The sequence below is a fragment of the Tribolium castaneum genome, chromosome 2 (genome assembly GCF_031307605.1).
Source record: "Tribolium castaneum strain GA2 chromosome 2, icTriCast1.1, whole genome shotgun sequence".
NCBI lineage: Eukaryota > Metazoa > Arthropoda > Insecta > Coleoptera > Tenebrionidae > Tribolium > Tribolium castaneum.
The window spans coordinates 18,418,407-18,436,690 of NC_087395.1; the positions used below are offsets into that span (position 1 = coordinate 18,418,407).

Below are 18,284 nucleotides of genomic sequence, written 5' to 3' on the forward strand. Positions count from 1 at the left end.
AAGAAATTCAATTCGTATTGTTTTCCTCGAGCGGTTTGTCCGTAACAGTGTATGAAAAGCTTAGAGAATGTCGCATGCGCGCCGCCACTGTTCCACCGTCGGGAAAATATTGGAAACGTTCGCTAGTTTGGCATTAAAGCGTCTCGGCGGCGACGTTCCAGTGAAAATTTTCGTGTAGTGACGAGTTTTCCAGAGCCACATCACAATCAGCGTCAGGTATTGCCCCCATTGACAGTTTTTCCGGGAAAACATCCGGATCGAAATTAACACCCACTCGATTTTAATGTCATTTCCTTGGAAAATGAGTTTTTTGAGGAACAGTCTTAAAGCAACCACCCTTGACTAGGTCAAAGGAACACGCTGAAATGTATTGCCCTATAAGATTTCGCTTTAATTAGTTAATTGTGCCCGAAACAATGGACATTATAACTACAATCCCCAAATTAAATGGAATAATTTTTTAAATAGAATCTTGTGAAAGGTGACGGGTAATATTGGGATAAAATCGGCAATCAAACTCCGAAGATGACACTAAGAGACTTTCCAACGTCATATTGACCCGTCTTTTTCATGTCAAAACAGCATTTTAATAATGCCACCCTCGAGAGAGTTCTATTTTTATTTTTCCTGGAAATTCTCCAAGTTTTTCTCGTTTTTCCAATACGAAAAATTCAATTGTAATACTTATTTAATCCATCACTTGGCTTAATTAGTTTAGAAGACTTTTCTGATCGCCTCAGGATATTTTTCAGAAAGGGATCACGTTTCAACTGAAACAACCTTCATTATGTAACGTTATCAAATTCCCCGTTTATTTACGTCTTTTCAAATCACGAAAAATCCTAAGCGGTCATTGTCGGCCGTCAATCTCGCTCGTAAAAAAGGAATCCGTTAAAATATTAATCAATCAAAATCCTTTTAATCTCGTTAAGTTTTAATTGAATCTCACGGAGACAGCCGGAGCCTTGCTCATTTCTCTGAATGTGATGAAAGGAAAATTCTCATACAATTCTCAGGTGGATTTACTTAACTTTCATAACAGTTTTAATTAGCAAATCCGGGGCCGCCAACAAACGAATTTAATCAAGAAAATGTTGGAGATGCGATGAAGAGATTTTCGGAGAAAAATGCGTATTTTTCTCCGAATCTAAATCCGGTCTTGTACCGCAAACAGAGTTCCATTAAAGTATTAGTCTAATATACTGTTTCCACGTTGTCGGCTCGTTTTCTATAAGTATACACTTGGTTTATTGATCAAAGTGAATGCAGCAAGCAGAGACGTACTCACTCAAAACAGTTCCCATTCACAAACCCAGTTCACAATAACGAAGTACGGATCTGTTTTATCAACAAAATACTCGAATTACTTTCACCTCCCGGCTGTAATTAACATCTGACTGTCGCCAGATTTTCCCATTTTCACAACAAACAGTATCGATTTGATGAATTTTCCGAGCGCATAATAACCACAAATCGTGATTTTGTCTTGTGGTGGGCGTCAGAGTGACGCTCATAAAAGTGTTTGTCGGTTCATAATGAAGGAAATATTTACAATTGGAATTTATTCGACAGGTCATGAGACGCACACGTCGCCACAAATTCCTCCAGATTTCCGTTTTCTTTCTGATTTATTCGATAATTCATGTCTTGTCGGAAAATTCGACCCAAACAAACGAAAAAAATGCAACTGAGACAACCTCTGAAACTCCAACGACTGTTACCAAAGTGGTAACAAGCCCTCTCGAGACAACGCCGAAAACAACAACATCTAAAGTACTGCTGCTAGCGAAGAAGAGAAATGCCAGCGGAACTGCGGACTGTACGCCTCCAGCTATTCAACAGGTACTGTCCATTTTTCCCAATTTATGCAACGTTTTTTTCCCGTCCAATTGTATCAATCACACACTTGTTCATAGAATATGATTCGTTCACGTCGCCACACTAGACAGCGGCGGTTAATTGATTGGACACACCATCTCCTACTTCCCAATAAAACCAAAACCACAACACCAACAACTCGAAAAACTACAACTAAACCCAAAACCACCACACACAAACCGGCACAAATCGCACACAAAGAACTAAAACACAACGAAACAAAAATTTCCGAAAACACAAACCAAACAACAACACCATCTAATGAAACAGAATCGGTTATAAATGAAACCTTTTGTATTCCTCCCGCTGTACAACAGGTAAGTTAGCAATTAAATGTAAAAATAATGACTCGACGAACTGGATGCAAGTTATGTTTGAACAAAGCTTGGAGATAAACATGGAGGATGTCTTTTGATCTCGTAATTGATGAAAGTTGTTCGCCTGCAAGGGAACGATCAAAAGAACTTTTCTCTCATGTTTAATAATTACCCGTGCAGTAATCAATTTTTCTGGCGAGCATCTTATCCAGTGTCGGATTGTGCTGCCGGGAAACCGGGAATTTTCCCGGACGTACTCGTATCATCTGCTCGATGGACCCCTGGTCATTTTTTGTTAAAACCATATTATAATAAGATAATAGTTTTTGAAAAATTGGATCAAATAATTTTCCATCTATTGATCAAAACCGAAAGCCGTTATCGCCTTTTGTTATTCCATCTCAACAGTTCAATAATTGAACTGGAATGTTAACTATTTTTCAGAAATTTACGTTTAACTGAAATGGAAGTAATTTAGAAGGCCATATTTTAAAACTTTATTAATACTAATTTGATAACGAGTCTTCCATAATAGGGTAAGGGCCTCAGTAAAAGACTGGAAAGGTCCCAGACGATTTAGAAGTTTTTCCCAATATCCATTTCAATTGTTGAGCAGTATACAGGGTGTAAACCCCACATTAGAAGTATTGAGAGTTCTAAAATACTCATATTTATCTGAAAGTTGGTACTCACTACTCAGTCATAATCCGTTGGGTCCTGCTCATTGAAAATATTTTCAAGATGGCGACACTTCCGGTTATACCGGAAGTCGCTTTCAACTTTCGTATTTTAAAAGGAAAGCTATGTTTTTCACTGCGTTTTTTGGCTTAGTTGAATTATTTTAAGGGAGTTTTTGTCAGCTTTCCCTATACCTAAGTTTAACTGTTTTTAAGATATTTAAGATTTTTTGAAAATTTTTGGATTTGCACCTAAAAAAAATCGGTAACTCGCTAATTTTAGAGATTTCGAAATCATATACGGAGGGTTAGCAAAGAAGGCCTATATCTGTTCTTTAATGTGTCCAAAATTGATAATTAATAAACCCAAAAATTTTAAGGTTAAATTTGGACAATTTCAAGTGCCCATAACTTAATTTTTTCAGATGGGATGTCCCAATTTTTATTTTACTAGATGGAGGAGAAATTTGTTCTGCATCGATCTGTATTAGTATTCTTTATACCTATTTGTGATAATTTTTAAGTTATGTTGTTTTTTTGTCATTGTAGGAAATTTCTTACTAACCACAGCTATTTTTGCATAGTTTCTCATAAAAATATTCCTGATTAAACTTAAATAACAAACTCTGTTCAAAATTGTGTTATCCGTCCTGTGAAAACAAAATAAATTAATAGATTCAATAAATTCAAAAATTATTCATTAAATGTTCATTGAATGTTAGTTTCTTTATTAACTCACATTTTTTCATTCGTTTAATTCGATGCAAAATTAAATTCTCTACCATTTAGTGAAATAAAACTTTTGGCATTTCGTTTGAAAAAAATGAGTAATGGGTGCTTAAGGTTCTGCAAACTTAACTTTAAAAATTAGGAGTTTGTTATTCTTTTTTAGAAATTTGAAAACGCCAGGATAGATCTAGGATTCCTCTTTCAAATGAGCTGAGAACTATTTCCAAATTTTAAAAAATGGCAGAGTTATCGAATTTTGAACGCGAATATGCAAGTCCAAAGAAATTTAAAAGCCATAAATATTTCGTAAACGGCTAAATTTTGATATAAGGACAGCTTATGAAAACTACCTTAAAATAACTCTAGTAATTCAAAAACGTATTAAAAAATATAGCTGTCTAATTTTTCACTTCTTTCACTATAAGTTGATTAGTTGTAAAGTTGTATTTTTAAATTACAAAATCATAGATGGTTGTGGTATTGATAAGTAGACCATTTTATTTCTTGTAGCAAATCTTTAGGATTTGTGTTTGTAGTTAGGCATGAAACAATATTGAATTTTGAACTAAGTACAAGTAACAATGAAATAGTTAATAGTAAATATAAAGAGTTTATACCTATTAGTTGATCATTTTTGCAATTAATTAGCAAACATGAGGTTTTGGAAAAAATAGTCATTGGCGTCATTGCCCGTCAAGCAATAAGGAAAAAAATTAATTGACCAAACCCCTAAATATCAACGCCACCTTTAGCTTATTATTTGTCATATATATATATTTTTGAATAGTTACAGCTTTTATGTAATATAATTTTTTCGTAATCAGTTCTAGGTACATTACCATTAAATTTTGTCAAGAAATAAACTTGAGAATATGTGACACAATCATTTTCATTTAAACATTTTACTTTCAAAGATATCACATCGGCAAACAAAGCTAATCTCTAATTAAATGATAAAATCTAACGTATTTTTGTGTTTAATTTAGATAAATGTTGAACAAAAAGGTAAAAATTTAGGTTTTTAAAATAGTACGAACAAAAAATTTCGAGCACTTTTGTCATTTCATTGTTATGTAAAAAAGATAGGAACTTACATACGTTTATATCAGCGAAATGCCCGAAATTTTTTGCTAGCTACCGTATATCTTATACAGGGTGATTTTAAAAAACAAAAGGCGATACAGAAGTTTTATTTATGGTCCGATTTCAAAAAATAAAAAAAACTTAATCAAATGGCTGTTAGTAATATAAGCTGATGCTTTTACGATTTTTCTAAATATCGTAGTATATTTTGGGCTACATTCAGGAGTTCGAATGTACATTTTTCTTGTCATAATTTAATTTTTTTCTTTTTTAAAACATGTGCATTATATTCCACTTTTAACAAAAAACATTGTTTAAAAAAAATAAGACATATGAAAAAAATTAATAAAAGTTAATAAAAATGAAAAAAGATACACCACTACTCCGCGACGTCTCTTACATTTGTGCGCAATTAGGCTCCACCTAAGTGTGTACTCATAACAGCTAACAAGAGTATTAAACTTTTATTAAATTTTCCAATTTTATTAATTTTTTTAAACCGAAATTTCTAGTAAAACCCTTCAGTTTGTGAAGAGAAAAATATGGGTCCCAATTTAAAATAAAAAAGTTGAATGAATTTAGCTTAAAAAATACTATGACATTTAGAAAATCTTTAAAAGCAAATATATAAATAAGTATAAAAAACATTTTTGGAGCCCTTCCAGGGATTTCCCGGTGGGCCCCTTAGCCCACAATCCGACACTGGCCTTATCCCGGCTAAATTTCTAATTGCATTACAAGTGCCCATCGACGTATCGACCATCCTCCGCCAACAACAATTCCAAAGATTACAAAGGACCGCCAACTGGAATTAGATTAACCTCTTCACGCTTCCCCAAACAATTTTTAAGCAAGTTATTTTTGCAGTTTCCTCGGCCCCTAATAGGCCCCACTTCGCGCAAACATGGGGGCATCATAGTCCACATAATAGTGGCAGTTTACACCTTTCTGGGCCTGGCGATAGTCTGCGATGAATATTTTGTGGCATCCCTGGACCGCATATGCGAAGGTATCGTGGATCCTTGTCTCAACAAAATACAATTCAATCATTCCAGAACTAAAAATGTCACCGGATGTTGCCGGAGCCACTTTCATGGCTGCCGGAAGTTCCGCTCCGGAACTGGCGACGGTGATCATCGGCGTTTTCTTCGCGAAGGACGACATCGGTAAGAATTTCAAGTGGAAACACAAGTCCCAAGTCGGTTTTTTCAGGTATTTCGGGAGTGATTGGATCGGCAGTTTTCAACATAATGTTTGTGATTTCTGTTTGCGCGTTGTGCACCACGACGGTGATTTACCTGAATTGGTGGCCGCTGATTCGCGATTGCTTCTTCTACGCTGTTTCGATTCTGGTCATGCTTGTTACGATCCAGGATAAAATGATTTCGTGGATCGAATCGCTGTTTATGATTCTGATGTATGTTGTATACTGTGTCGCGCTTCATTATAATAGTTATCTGGAACAATGGGCGCAAAAACTGCCAGTTCCTTGCAAAAAAGTAGCACCGGATGAGCAGTCAGGTCTGGTGAGTTACAAGACGCTTGAAGAAGAGAGGAAACATCCGAGTTATGGGTGCAGTCCGGAAAAACCGTCGCAGGAAAGCTTCGAGCAAGGCAAGTTATTGGGTGATATTCATAAAAAGTCTCGTTAAAAGTAGAATATGTTTATGCTTATAATTTTTTATTAAATTTTAAATACACTATACTTTTGTAGTAATAAGTAGATTCATAAAAATCATAAAAAAATAAGTTTCTATGTCGATATTCATAAATTAAGAAGTTACGAAATCACTAGTCTGGTATTCGTTAATAAAAAATCCAAGAAACTTTAAAGGTAGGTGAGAAAATCTGTCCGATCATGATTTTCACATAAATACAGCCGTTTTCGGCAGAAAGTGTTAATAGTTAACGCAACATTTCCTAATGAAGGAAGAAAATGATAGTGTTCCAGTGGGCTCTCAAAATCCGACTTATGATTAAAAAAAATATATCGAAAGCGCTAAACCGTTTTTGTTTTACGTTAACAAGGTGAAAACTGTTGGCTGTAAGTAATAAAGTTTGGTAGATTCGAAATTTTCAGATGATTTCTCGTCGATTTCGTTGTGTTTTGGCTGCTTCCGGACACATTATAAACAAACAAAGTTCGAAGATGTTATTTGGAAGTATGGCAAAAACCCAAGTAAATAGTTAGTTACAGATTTGTCTTTCGCTTACAAAATTTTTCTGTTAAAAAAATACCATAGTACCATTTGAATTTATAATTAGAGTAGGCGGCTTTGTGTTTTTGTGATTGAAAAATTAATGCAAACTGAGGGAAAACTGAATATTACCGTTCAAAACATTATTATTTAACTCTTCAGCTTGATTAAAAAAAAATTAAAAAAAACTGATAAAGCCTATTCTAATTATAAATTCAAATGATCGCATGGTATTACTCAAAACATTTATTAGAGAAAGTCATTGGCTTCTATTAAAAAAACACAAAACCAGTGATAAAAGGCAAAATTTAGCAAAATAAATTAAACAAGTAAATAATTCTTTCATTGTTGCATACAAAATTTGAAAGTCGCATTGATTAGGCGTTTAGTGGAACCATTATTAATTTGTAATTAATCTAGAAACGTTTTGTTTTTTATTCTTTATTTTTAACACTTTATTCATCGAAAAATGTACCAAGTTAAGCTAAACAATTCGAGATTTTTGCATTTTTGTTTTATTTTCTTGAATTCTTCTTAATTTCTAATTGAAATTGTTGGCTATTCAAATTTCTTAGAAACCTTAAAGAAAGTATTTTTAGACAAAATAATATAAACTATGCGTAATAACGTAAAATTTTATAATAAAAAATTGTAGAATTTCAAGAATGAACTAATGTAAATAATTAATTTCATAAAAAAAATTACTTGTCTGTTAACCCGGCGCATCCACCATTTTTACTTTTTTTGTTTTCGTTGTAATGTTATGTACTGAAGAAACAATTTGATTACAATAGACAAATAATGAAAACATTGAAAGATTTTGTAAATATGATTAATGTACCTAATGTAAATAACATATACCGTTCACGATTGTTTTAAATTCGGACTATCTATGAAAATCTGACATTTTATTTGGCAGTACTGCGAGTTGTCATAAGAAATTTATTTTGGGTTATAATTGATGACAACCAAGGTCTGTTGTCAGTTTGCTTCGTTTTTTAAATAAATAATTGAATATGTTTTAATTGTTATTCTACTCATTATAATTAGGTAAAAAAGTCGGGTCTGTCTTTTTTGCATTCTTCAAAGCATCTTTTGATACACACTTTCTTATCAACAGAAATTATTTTCGACATTTTAAATTAATAAGCAGTAGAACTGACAACACAGTGAATTTTTGACAAGACGTCATAAAGACAACTTAACAAAAATATATCTACGCCTGCTGAGAATTTAAAACAATTGTGAACGGTTTATAACAATTATAATGAAAAATTTCTAAAATTATTTGTTTTGTTTATTAGCTCCATTTTCAGTATACACCAAAATTGGTGAATTCCAAGTTCAGAGCGTAGTAGAGAATTACTTCACTAGACCAAATACAGAAACAAAATAAAGATTCAAGACTTTTCCACAAAGATACATTGGTTTTAAGGTGCACTTCAGGTGCATTTTGAATTGCGTTTTCTTTAAATACAGGCTAAAATTTTTAGTGTTTATCGTTATTTATGGTGTAGATGATTGTGGAGAATAATAATGTAAAACAATTTGCCAAAAATTAGCTTCAGTTTGGAGTAAAAAAATCTTAGAGTAATCTTCAAACCAGTGTATTTTTGTGGGTAAGTCCCGAATCTTTATTTTTTTTCTATATTTGGACTACTGAGGTGATTCTCTACAATGCTCTGAGCTCAGAATTTGCCAATTTTGAGACACCCTACTTAGGGTGGTTTAGAGTAGATGATCGAACAAATTTAAATTTGTTGCCTTTTATAATTTTTTGCTTTTGATATTTAAACCGAAATCAAGTTATGATATTATTTTAACAAAATCGCTCTTTACATTTAAAATATTTTTTACATGTGTTAAACATGTTAAAGATGATCTAGAAGGTGGGTCTACTAAAAAAATTTTACTATATCTCAAAATCTAATAATCATACAGAATTCAGAATTTTTCTACAATTCACAAATTTAGAATTTCTCAGAAAATTAAATAAAAGAATTTTAGACGAAAACATTCTTTAGATGTTCGGATTCCTCGAACGATTCCACTGAGAATTTAAAAAGCCGACTCTTTATTTCTAAAATTCCGCTAACGAGTGCAACAAACTTTTTAAACTATCTAGAAAACTATCGAATTTTTCAGGCGATTATTCGTCGATTTCAGAGCATTTTGAGTGATTTTGGGCTCACAAAAAACCGATTTACAATTTCAAAAATTTCCCTCAGAAACGCTTAGAAAATCATGAAACGGTAATGTTTCTGTTTCCAACTTTACCAAAAAAATTGCCAATTTAATTTTTTTTAATACCTAACTCGAAAAATAAAAGGAATTTCAAAAAAAAATCTAGAAAAATTATACACATTTTTTAAGTAGTTAATGATGTACCAATTAGTTTTTTAGTAAGGTACATAGTTTAGGTAGAAAACGCTATAAAAATAAGCATCTCTTAATGAATATGGATTCAAATATTTACTTTTAAAGCAAATAGTAAATGCCAAGAAGAAGATAGTAATTTTTATGAATATCACCCACTGTCGTAGTTTTGCTAGTGCTGATTTTCCTCTAGGCTTTGATAACCAGCTGAGCGGCCCCGCTTTAAACCAGGCTAGTGGAGGCGCAGCCCCCGCCCCAGCGCCCGTCCCTCGCGACTATTACCGGCCTAAAGAGTACGACCCTGCAAACACTGTAGACCCTTTGGTCAAGCCCACTGGTACAAAACCCAACTCGCTTGTTCCACAATTAAGTGTTTTCTCGTAGAAGGTGGATTATACAAGCAGATCACGTGGGGAATAGTTTTCCCCATCCATTACTTGTGCCGAAAAACAATGCCGGATTGTCGGTCAGAGCAGTATAAAAACTGGTACCCTTTCACATTTTTTATGTCAATGTTATGGATTTCGTTCTACTCTTACTTCATGGTGTGGATGATTACCATAATCGGGACAACACTTGGCATCCCTGACACCGTGATGGGGCTGACTTTTGTCGCAGCTGGGGTGTCAGTGCCGGACGCTTTATCAAGTATAGCAGTAATAAAAGAAGGGTAACTTGCTTGAATCGTTGTTATTTAATTTAATAAAAACTGTTCGCAGTTACGGAGATATGGCAGTCTCCAATGCTGTCGGATCGAACGTTTTCGATATTTTGATATGTTTAGGTCTTCCTTGGTTCATCAAAACGGCGATAATCAAACCGGGATCGGACGTTCCTGTGATCAGTAAAGGTGAGTTCGGTTGTCGAAAAAATCACGTAAAATCCACGCGACTTTCAGGCTTAACGTACTCAACCCTTTCTCTTTTATCCACGGTGGTGTTCCTAGTCGCCGCGACCCACCTCAACGGCTGGAAATTAGATCGCAAATACGGTATAATCCTGATGGCTTGGTATCTGATTTTTATAACGTTTGCCAGCATGTACGAATTGAATGTTTTCGGTTACCTCAATCCACCTGAATGTTCCAGTGACTATTAATCACGTTTTTTGTGTTACATTATAATGCTCAAAACAAAATTATATGAAAGTGTTAAACGTTTTCAAATGTTACCCAAAAATGTGACTTAGATGTTTATAGTTGTTTATTAGCATTGTTAGTAGCCGTCCTAAAGTTCAATTATTTTTGTTTGTATAAAAACTAAACAATGTATCTAAAAACCCTTAATAATGATTACATTTAGAGTCAATAATTCGTAGACGTAAAACTCAGCTTTTTCTTATATAATCGTCGAGGAAAAGCTTCCATAGTTGTTCAATTAATGTTAAGTCAATAGTATCTAAGTGTGCTGATTTCTTTTAATTTAGCACAGACTGTACAAGAAACTTATGAAAAACAAAATAACGCTAAGGGACGTCATCTTCCTACCACTATTGTAATTTCACATCGAAAGTCGGCCTGTACAGAATGGAAAAGCTCGGTCCACTCTGTATAGTTTTATCATAATTCCTATTTTTTTAAGACTGATTTCTCTTCCGTTAGTTTATCATTACCATTGTGACATATTTTTGTAGTTTGTTTATTTTACAAGTGATTTCTGTTCATGCGTACTTGTACCCAAAGAGGTTGCAGTTTTCAAATTTATGAAAACAATAAATTAGTGAAACTTACGACAATAATACCGCCTTATGGTCAATAGAATAGGCTAATTATAGAATTTAAATATGAATAAGTTCGTTACGAATCTGCGGTTTTGTAACGAACGTTTCACCCATGAACTATTGGCAATAACGAAAACTAAAAGACGTTAAGACTGGTCATTATATTTTTTTGTCCATCTACAACTGATTCTTGCCAATAATTCGTGGAACTTTTATATTTTAACGAATTAGATCGATATTGAAGAATAGTATTATGCACCCACCTTAGGATGGAATGTTTGAAAAACCAATTATTGCTTCCTAAAATTAAACAAGGACCTAGATCAGTATTCCAAAAACTATGTACTAAAGCTTGATTGTAGTTAATGTTTGATAACATATTTAAAACTGGTGTTTCCTACTGATATATAGCTATTTTTAGGAAACTCGGATCTATATTTCCTTTTCAAAAAGCTTATTGAAATGAACGTTGATTGTAAACTGTTTCTAAAGGACAAAAATAAAAAAAGAACGAACGTAGCACTAGTCACCTATAAACTGCACTTTAAATGTTGGAATGTAAAAATAAAAATTCGGAAAATTGTATTTATTGTATATTTTATTTAAAAAGAGTAACCAACATATTTAAAGAAATTGCTACATCGAGTCGCTATTAAATAATAATATGACAACCTACTCTAAAAATCCAGATCAGCAAATAAAAATCGTTTCATAGAAATTCAAATTTCTAAATTTTGCTCGTGATTGGTCAAACACATAAAACATTTTGTACTTGAACCGCAAATACAGAGTATTAATTAACGTAACGAGAAACCTTTACATAATCGAGCACCAACGCCTCTCTCCATCTTTAACTTCACACATTTTCGAATTAACACAATCGTCTTCGATGAGGCACTTCTCATCCTTGTACCCCGTCAGCTTCGGTGTGCTCGACGGGATATCGGCTCGGAACGGATTCCTGATACTCGCTAAGGGGCTCGTCAACCTCGCGAAGAACCCCGGAGAGTCACCTTTGAACCTTTTGCTGCACTCCTCCGCCTCCCGGCTGCAGCTCTTCCTCTTGATCCCCACCGCCGATATTCTCTCCACACTATTCCGACTCGGATACTCGTTCTTCTCTACATTATTCTGGAGCAGTCTTTTCCTGTAATCCTCACTGATCGGCCTGATCGTCCTCCTCGTCGACAAGCGTCTCAGCGTCTCCCCGAACGATTTATTCTTCGCCTCCTGGAGAAAAAAACTATTGCCTTCTTCACGGTCCGTGTAATCCAGCCGCGTGGAGTCGCCCCCGACTTGCGCCTTCGTGGAGACGTCCTCCGAGCACGACTCAAACGTCGCGTTCATGTCCTCCTCGCCAGCGACCTCGCCCTCCACCGACTTGGGCGTCTTCGGCGTCGGCACGTTCCGCGAGATCGACCTCCGGGTCTTGCACCGGCTCAGCACCGGCGAGCCTTTCCCCGACTCCATATCCGAGTTTTCCTCGAACATCAACTCCGGGTGCTGCTCATCGGTCGCGATGGACGGGTCCGGCTCCAGGTCCGCCTCGGAGACGTCCCCCACGTCCGTCTTTTCCTCCTCGTCTTCATGTCCGTTCACTTTCTTGACTTGGGGCGTGGTGGAGCGGCTCCGGGTCACGATGCCGTTTTCATTCTCGGTCACTTCCTTTGGCGGCGGCTCTTTGGGAGATTCTTCTTCTGGTGGGGGCGGTGGCGGCGGCTGGGCTTCAGTCTCTGGTTCTTCCGCCGGTGGTGTTAATTCAGGGGGTGTTTCTTCGATGCCGTTGGGTTTGGGGGTTGGGGGTTTCAACGACGACTTGTCCTCCTCGCTGGTGTGGCGGCGGCCACGACGTGAGGCTTTTTGACTCATGTCTTTCTGCAATTATTGCGTTCAAAACGTGGAGGATGGAAATAGCGGTTTGCGATAAAGCACAAGGTTAACTACACGGCACATTGTGGAGAAAATAGGGAAGTGGAACGGAAAACTGTGGGAAACTGGTTTGAAAGTTTAAAATTTCCCAAGTGCAACGCTATACGTTCGAAAAAATGTTGCAAATATTGTATTAGTTTCTTCCGCGGTAACTAAGCCAATGACAACATTTTACTGCAGGTTGAACATCCGATACGGGAAAAAAACACGCCGCTGGCGATAAGCACTAATTCTTGGAAAGTACAGTTAAATAGGTAAAAAACCGCGTTCTTACATAACCGGAGGCCAAAAATATCCAAATTTGAACCCGGGATGGGTCACAACAATTATAGCGCACTAAACGCTCCCAATGTTTTTTAATTCCGGTCTAATTACAAAGGAGTGTCTCTAAAGCGGTGCATGAAGCACGACGAGTAATTATTACAAGGAGATAAGTATTGAGTTGAATGGAATGTGGAGGAATGGTATTTCAGCTGCATCTATTTACAAACATTCCACTACTTACGACGGTGGAGATAAGAGCTAACGGCAACAATTTCCACTCATCATATCCATCACCACAATCACTTCAATGAGAAAATTACTTTTTAAAGCCCCGTGTGTGAAAATTTCTGCCGCTGCTTTAAAACCACAACCGACTGACTACAAACAGTCCAAAAGCACTAAACAACAAGAAAAAGTGTTAAATTCCTACCTTATTACCCGTTTTTCATTCAAAAATAACCCGGCAAAGGTACAGCGTCGTCCCACAACACAAACGGTTTTTAAATGACAAAAATGGCGGCTTGACGAAATCTACATTACCGACGTGTTGACAACTGACAAAAGTGGGGTTATAAAGGCAAGATGCCCCCATGTTCGGCCCAATGTGGCAAAAACGCAATACTGAAGGTAAAAACTTGCATATTTGATGACTGTCGTCACGTTTTACTTTATAGAGACCAAAAACCGGCGACACGTTGTGTAAGGAGTGTTTTTTCGAAGCGTTTGAAAATGAGATTCATTTCACAATTACACGGGCTAAACTATTCAAACCAGGGAGTAAAGTCGCAATTGCGGCGTCCGGTGGCAAAGACTCCACAGTTCTGGCGTACGTCATGAAGCTACTTAACGAAAAGTACGATTATAAGCTGGACTTAGTGCTTTTGTCCATTGATGAGGGTATTACAGGGTACAGGGACGATAGTTTAGATACTGTGAAACAAAATCGGGACGATTACGGAATGCCTTTGAAAATAATGTCTTATAAGGATTTGTACGGTTGGACAATGGACGAAATTGTGGCTGAGGTGGGATTGTCAGTTCTTGTCCATCTTTTAAGTTTTTTATTTCAGATTGGGAGGAAAAATAACTGTACTTTTTGTGGCGTTTTCAGACGCCAGGCTTTAGACAGAGGGGCGGCTCTTCTAAATGTTGATTATTTAGCAACTGGACATAACGCTGATGATATTGCAGAGACTGTCTTGATGAATATTTTAAGGGGCGATTTGGCACGTCTCAGCCGTTGTACGTCCATTATCACGGTAATCATGACAATTTGAAGCAATCTAGGGTGATAATAACGCAATTTTAGGACAGTGGTGACGGCATTCCACGCGTAAAACCCCTCAAATACACCTACGAGAAAGAAATCGTCATGTACGCCTACTTCCGCAAATTGGTTTATTTCTCCACTGAGTGTGTCTTCGCCCCCAATGCGTACAGAGGCCATGCCCGGGTGTTGCTCAAAGATTTGGAAAAAATAGACCCTGCTGTTATAATGAATATTATCCAGTCGGGGGAATCCCTCAAAATCAACGAAAATGCCAATATGCCAACTTTGCAGAAATGCACAAGGTGCGGATATGTGTCGTCGCAGGACGTGTGCAAAGCTTGCGTCCTCTTGGAGGGACTCAATAAAGGATTACCGAAACTAGGAATAGGGAAGTCGAGTAAAGTGAAACGACATTTACAAGAAAACAGTCCGTGTTGTAAAACGCAGAGTTGCTTATGTAACAAGAAATAAATTTTATTGGTGTTACGCAACATAGGCTACTGATTTTTTCTCTATTGGAGCCCTGCAAACGGGACAGTTGGCAGAGATGTCGAGTGAGCAGTCCTCGCATAGACACACGTGGCCGCAAGGCAGTAAAATTATCTGTTAAGAAAACAGCAAATAAAAAAGTGTAAGAAAATTTAACGGCGATAGGACCAACTTCCCTAAAAGACGAGTTGCAACGTTTCGTTTAAATGTCAAACATCATCAGGCCGAAGAACATTTTTTTTATTAAAAATTCAATATAACAGTTAATTTACTCGTTCAAATTCTTAGAAGTGAACATTAAAAGATGTAATTAATCTGAATAAACAATAACCCATTATCGGTCGAGTACTGTAGTGTTTACAGCTCAAATTTCTAATACTAAAATAAATGAACTTCTCAATGACACTTCTTCTATGAATTAATTCGCAATGATCCCACAGACAGGTATGGACTATTATCCATTAACTTTATAAAACAGTTTAAAAATGACAAAAAAATCACTGATAATGAATATTTTTCTCTTGTTCAACAAGAGCAAAAATTAATGGTTTGATCAAGATTCATAAAAATAATCAACCATTAAGACCTATTGTCTCATGTATCAAGTCACTGTTTTATAAGCTTTCAAAATTTCTAGCCAATATTTTACAACAAATTAGTTGAATGGGTAATTGTTATCAATTAAAAAAAAAGATGTTATTCCGCAGCAGTATGTTATGTGTCGCTCGATGTGGCTTTATCACGCTTTATTACAACAAATATTACTTTGTTGTATGGCTGAAATTTCAAAACATTCTTCATTAAATATATTCATATTCATATAATTAACTTAATTTTAAATAACGGTTACTTTTAATATAAAATCGATTTCTACATTAAATAATCTGTTATGGCGATGGATAGCCTTTTATTACATTTTAGCAAATTTGGCAATACATGAATTGGTGCGCACTTTTGTTAAAAAGTTGAATTTTTGATCTTGCCTTTTATGTTTACTTATGTAGATGATTTACTTACCTGTATCCGTAAACAATACTTTATTTTAAATATATTTATCTTATTATCCAAATTTAAAATTTACAATTGAACTTGAGAATAATGTAATTCCATATCTTCATGTTATCTCATGTCATATCATGTCATATCTTCATTATTAGGACTCATGAAAATAATAATAAAATTAATTGGCACATCAAACCAACATGTTCCTTGCGTATTTTAAATTTTTATTCGAATCACCGTCTTCAGCAAATAATAAGTCAAAAAACAAAATCTCTTAAAATTAAAGTTAGTAAGTGACTCGTAAGTGACCCAGAATTTCTTCCCGAAAATTTTAACACCTTCTAATATATTGCAAAAATATTGATCAGAAATAAATTGAAACATTGTTTAATTCATGATTCTCTAAAATTAGTCTTCTACAACAAAAAAAAAAAATAAATCAAGTCATTAGCAAATTTAAATCAAAAATTTCTAAATTAATTAAAAATTAATTTATCGAATTATTTGTAAAACATGTGATTATATTGGACAAACTAAACAAAAATAATAATAATTTAATGGTTAATCATGTTAAAAAACAAAACACGAATTTGACAAAAAAAATATTTTCGAAATGATTCATATATCCAAAAAAAAATTCATTGCAGTTAATTCCAAATTAAATACTGTTGAACTTAGTAAAATTCAGAAATTCCTTATTATGAAAAAATAACAGCATTAGATAATTATAGCAATCGTACTTTTAACATGTTTTGTCTTGTTTTTTAAACAGTATTGTGTCTAGAATATTAATTATAATATGATCGATTTTAATTTTTAATTTAATTGTAACGTCAGTGTTTTGGTTATTTAGTTTTTAAATTAATTCAAAGTTCATTCAAACTAATACCATCTTTTAATGGTCACTTCCAAAAATTTGAACGAATAAAAGCCTGATGATGTTTATTATATACACGAAACGTTGCAACTCGTCATTTTATTTAAAACCTTCTAAGGAAGTTGCTCCTTTCGTCGTTACATTTTATTGCAAGTCAAGGACGTCAAAAAGTTTTCCAAATATATTTTTTTAACAACTTACCTCAATTGGGTTATTTTTACAAACGACGCAGATTTGGTTCTCTGGTAAATTTTGATCACGCATTTGTCGCCGCCTCTTCCGTCTTGATTCTTCCAGTTGTTGTTTCCGCTTACTTTCCTCCAATTGTCTGTCTTTATGGCGCAAATATTTCCGAATTATGAAACCCCCAATAACTAAACCGATTGTTCCGAATAATATACACAGTAACTTGTAATTTCGTTTAGAGCCGTCTAACTTTTTAACCAGCGACGTGACTTGCATATTTGTTAAATAAAAGGGGGCCCCGTTTGATGGGGGCTGCAGCCGCAACATGCTGGAATCTTGTGAATAAACCAACTCCCCAATCCCCGTAATAGTGGTGCCCTCCCTTAACATTTTCTCAGTCGACTGGACCCCCCGTTGCCTGATCCCGGCAAAGAAGCCCCAGATGTGGTCCATGACACTCGGAACAGTCGGATTGAAGACGTCCGATATCGTATCCATATCTAGACACGTGTGATTTAAAAAAGTTAAATAAACCTTGAAACCCACCTAAGACGTCAGCAGCTAACGGGTCCGCAACTTCCACAAACACCGCCTTATTGCCAATGGAAAAAGGCATAACATTGTGGACTTCCTGCACAACACGTTCGGAGTCCGACCAAAATCCTGTCGTACTCCGCTGGATTACATGCTCCTTAATTCGTAATAATTGCACAACGCCTGTTACATTTGGATTATTGCTGCTGACAATAGGCCTACCTAGTGGTTTAACAGTTCCCCTTATGGATACGTATGACAGTTTTTTCTCTGGATGTGTCTCAACTATTTCTTTCAAGTCTTTATTGATGGTGAGATAGGGGGCCCCCTGAAATTTATAATTTAGTCAAACTCACACAAATCATGCCATTACCTGGATCATAGCCATGGCATTCTTGTTCTTGTAGTACTGCTTGATACATGCCGCCAAGATCACGAGATCTACACCCAGGGCTATGCCCTCCGTTAAATAATCCATTTCGTTTTTTACTTTTGTAACAAATTGGGGATTTACAAACTTATCATTGTCACGGAAATTAGATAAAAGCGGCAATTTATTACCGATAACAATTAATTACAATTGAAAATTATCACTGACAATTTAACCTAACTCTGGTTAGGTTGGCAAAGCTGACTGACAATTTGTGTTCTTACTTCAAAATGTGTAGATTTTCGGCTTCGGAATAACACAAGACTGTAAATTATTGTAAAACGAACGCAACGAAATTTAGAAATTCGTCTCTAAACGTTTGTTTT

The 18,284-nt window shown here is 35.4% G+C and overlaps 4 protein-coding genes across 6 annotated transcripts; 2 read left to right on the plus strand and 2 right to left on the minus strand.

Moving 5' to 3' along the window:
* The first annotated feature begins 11 nt into the window (after nt 1–11).
* Nucleotides 12–11,562, plus strand: LOC655976 (uncharacterized protein). 2 transcript variants are annotated; one of them, XM_015983613.2, is made up of 10 exons: nt 12–216; nt 1,573–1,842; nt 1,917–2,195; nt 5,552–5,693; nt 5,740–5,850; nt 5,897–6,298; nt 9,452–9,595; nt 9,643–9,928; nt 9,978–10,108; nt 10,157–11,562. In XM_015983613.2, the coding sequence occupies exons 2-10, from the start codon at nt 1,576–1,578 to the stop codon at nt 10,354–10,356; spliced, it is 1,962 nt and encodes a 653-aa protein (XP_015839099.2). In that variant the 5' UTR covers nt 12–216; nt 1,573–1,575; the 3' UTR covers nt 10,357–11,562. The 2 variants fall into 2 exon arrangements, with proteins under 2 accessions (XP_015839099.2, XP_001809298.2); XM_001809246.4 differs by lacking the exon at nt 1,917–2,195.
* LOC655898 (uncharacterized) lies at nt 11,558–13,729 on the minus strand. 2 transcript variants are annotated; one of them, XM_064354986.1, is made up of 3 exons: nt 13,601–13,729; nt 13,412–13,548; nt 11,558–12,852 (listed from the first exon to the last, which is right to left on the minus strand). In XM_064354986.1, exon 3 carries the CDS (start codon nt 12,844–12,846, stop codon nt 11,794–11,796), a length of 1,053 nt encoding a protein of 350 aa, XP_064211056.1. In that variant the 5' UTR covers nt 12,847–12,852; nt 13,412–13,548; nt 13,601–13,729; the 3' UTR covers nt 11,558–11,793. The 2 variants fall into 2 exon arrangements, with proteins under 2 accessions (XP_064211056.1, XP_015839100.2); XM_015983614.2 differs by lacking the exon at nt 13,412–13,548 and having other exon boundaries at nt 13,601–13,712.
* Nucleotides 13,659–14,931, plus strand: Ctu1 (Cytosolic thiouridylase subunit 1). The gene is made up of 4 exons (XM_962372.4): nt 13,659–13,797; nt 13,845–14,195; nt 14,241–14,429; nt 14,480–14,931. The coding sequence occupies exons 1-4, from the start codon at nt 13,753–13,755 to the stop codon at nt 14,909–14,911; spliced, it is 1,017 nt and encodes a 338-aa protein (XP_967465.1). The 5' UTR covers nt 13,659–13,752; the 3' UTR covers nt 14,912–14,931.
* Mul1 (Mitochondrial E3 ubiquitin protein ligase 1) lies at nt 14,854–18,283 on the minus strand. Its single transcript, XM_962280.4, has 4 exons — nt 17,902–18,283; nt 17,541–17,856; nt 17,010–17,494; nt 14,854–15,043 (listed from the first exon to the last, which is right to left on the minus strand). Exons 1-4 carry the CDS (start codon nt 18,004–18,006, stop codon nt 14,924–14,926), a joined length of 1,026 nt encoding a protein of 341 aa, XP_967373.1. The 5' UTR covers nt 18,007–18,283; the 3' UTR covers nt 14,854–14,923.
* Nucleotide 18,284: the final 1 nt, after the last annotated feature.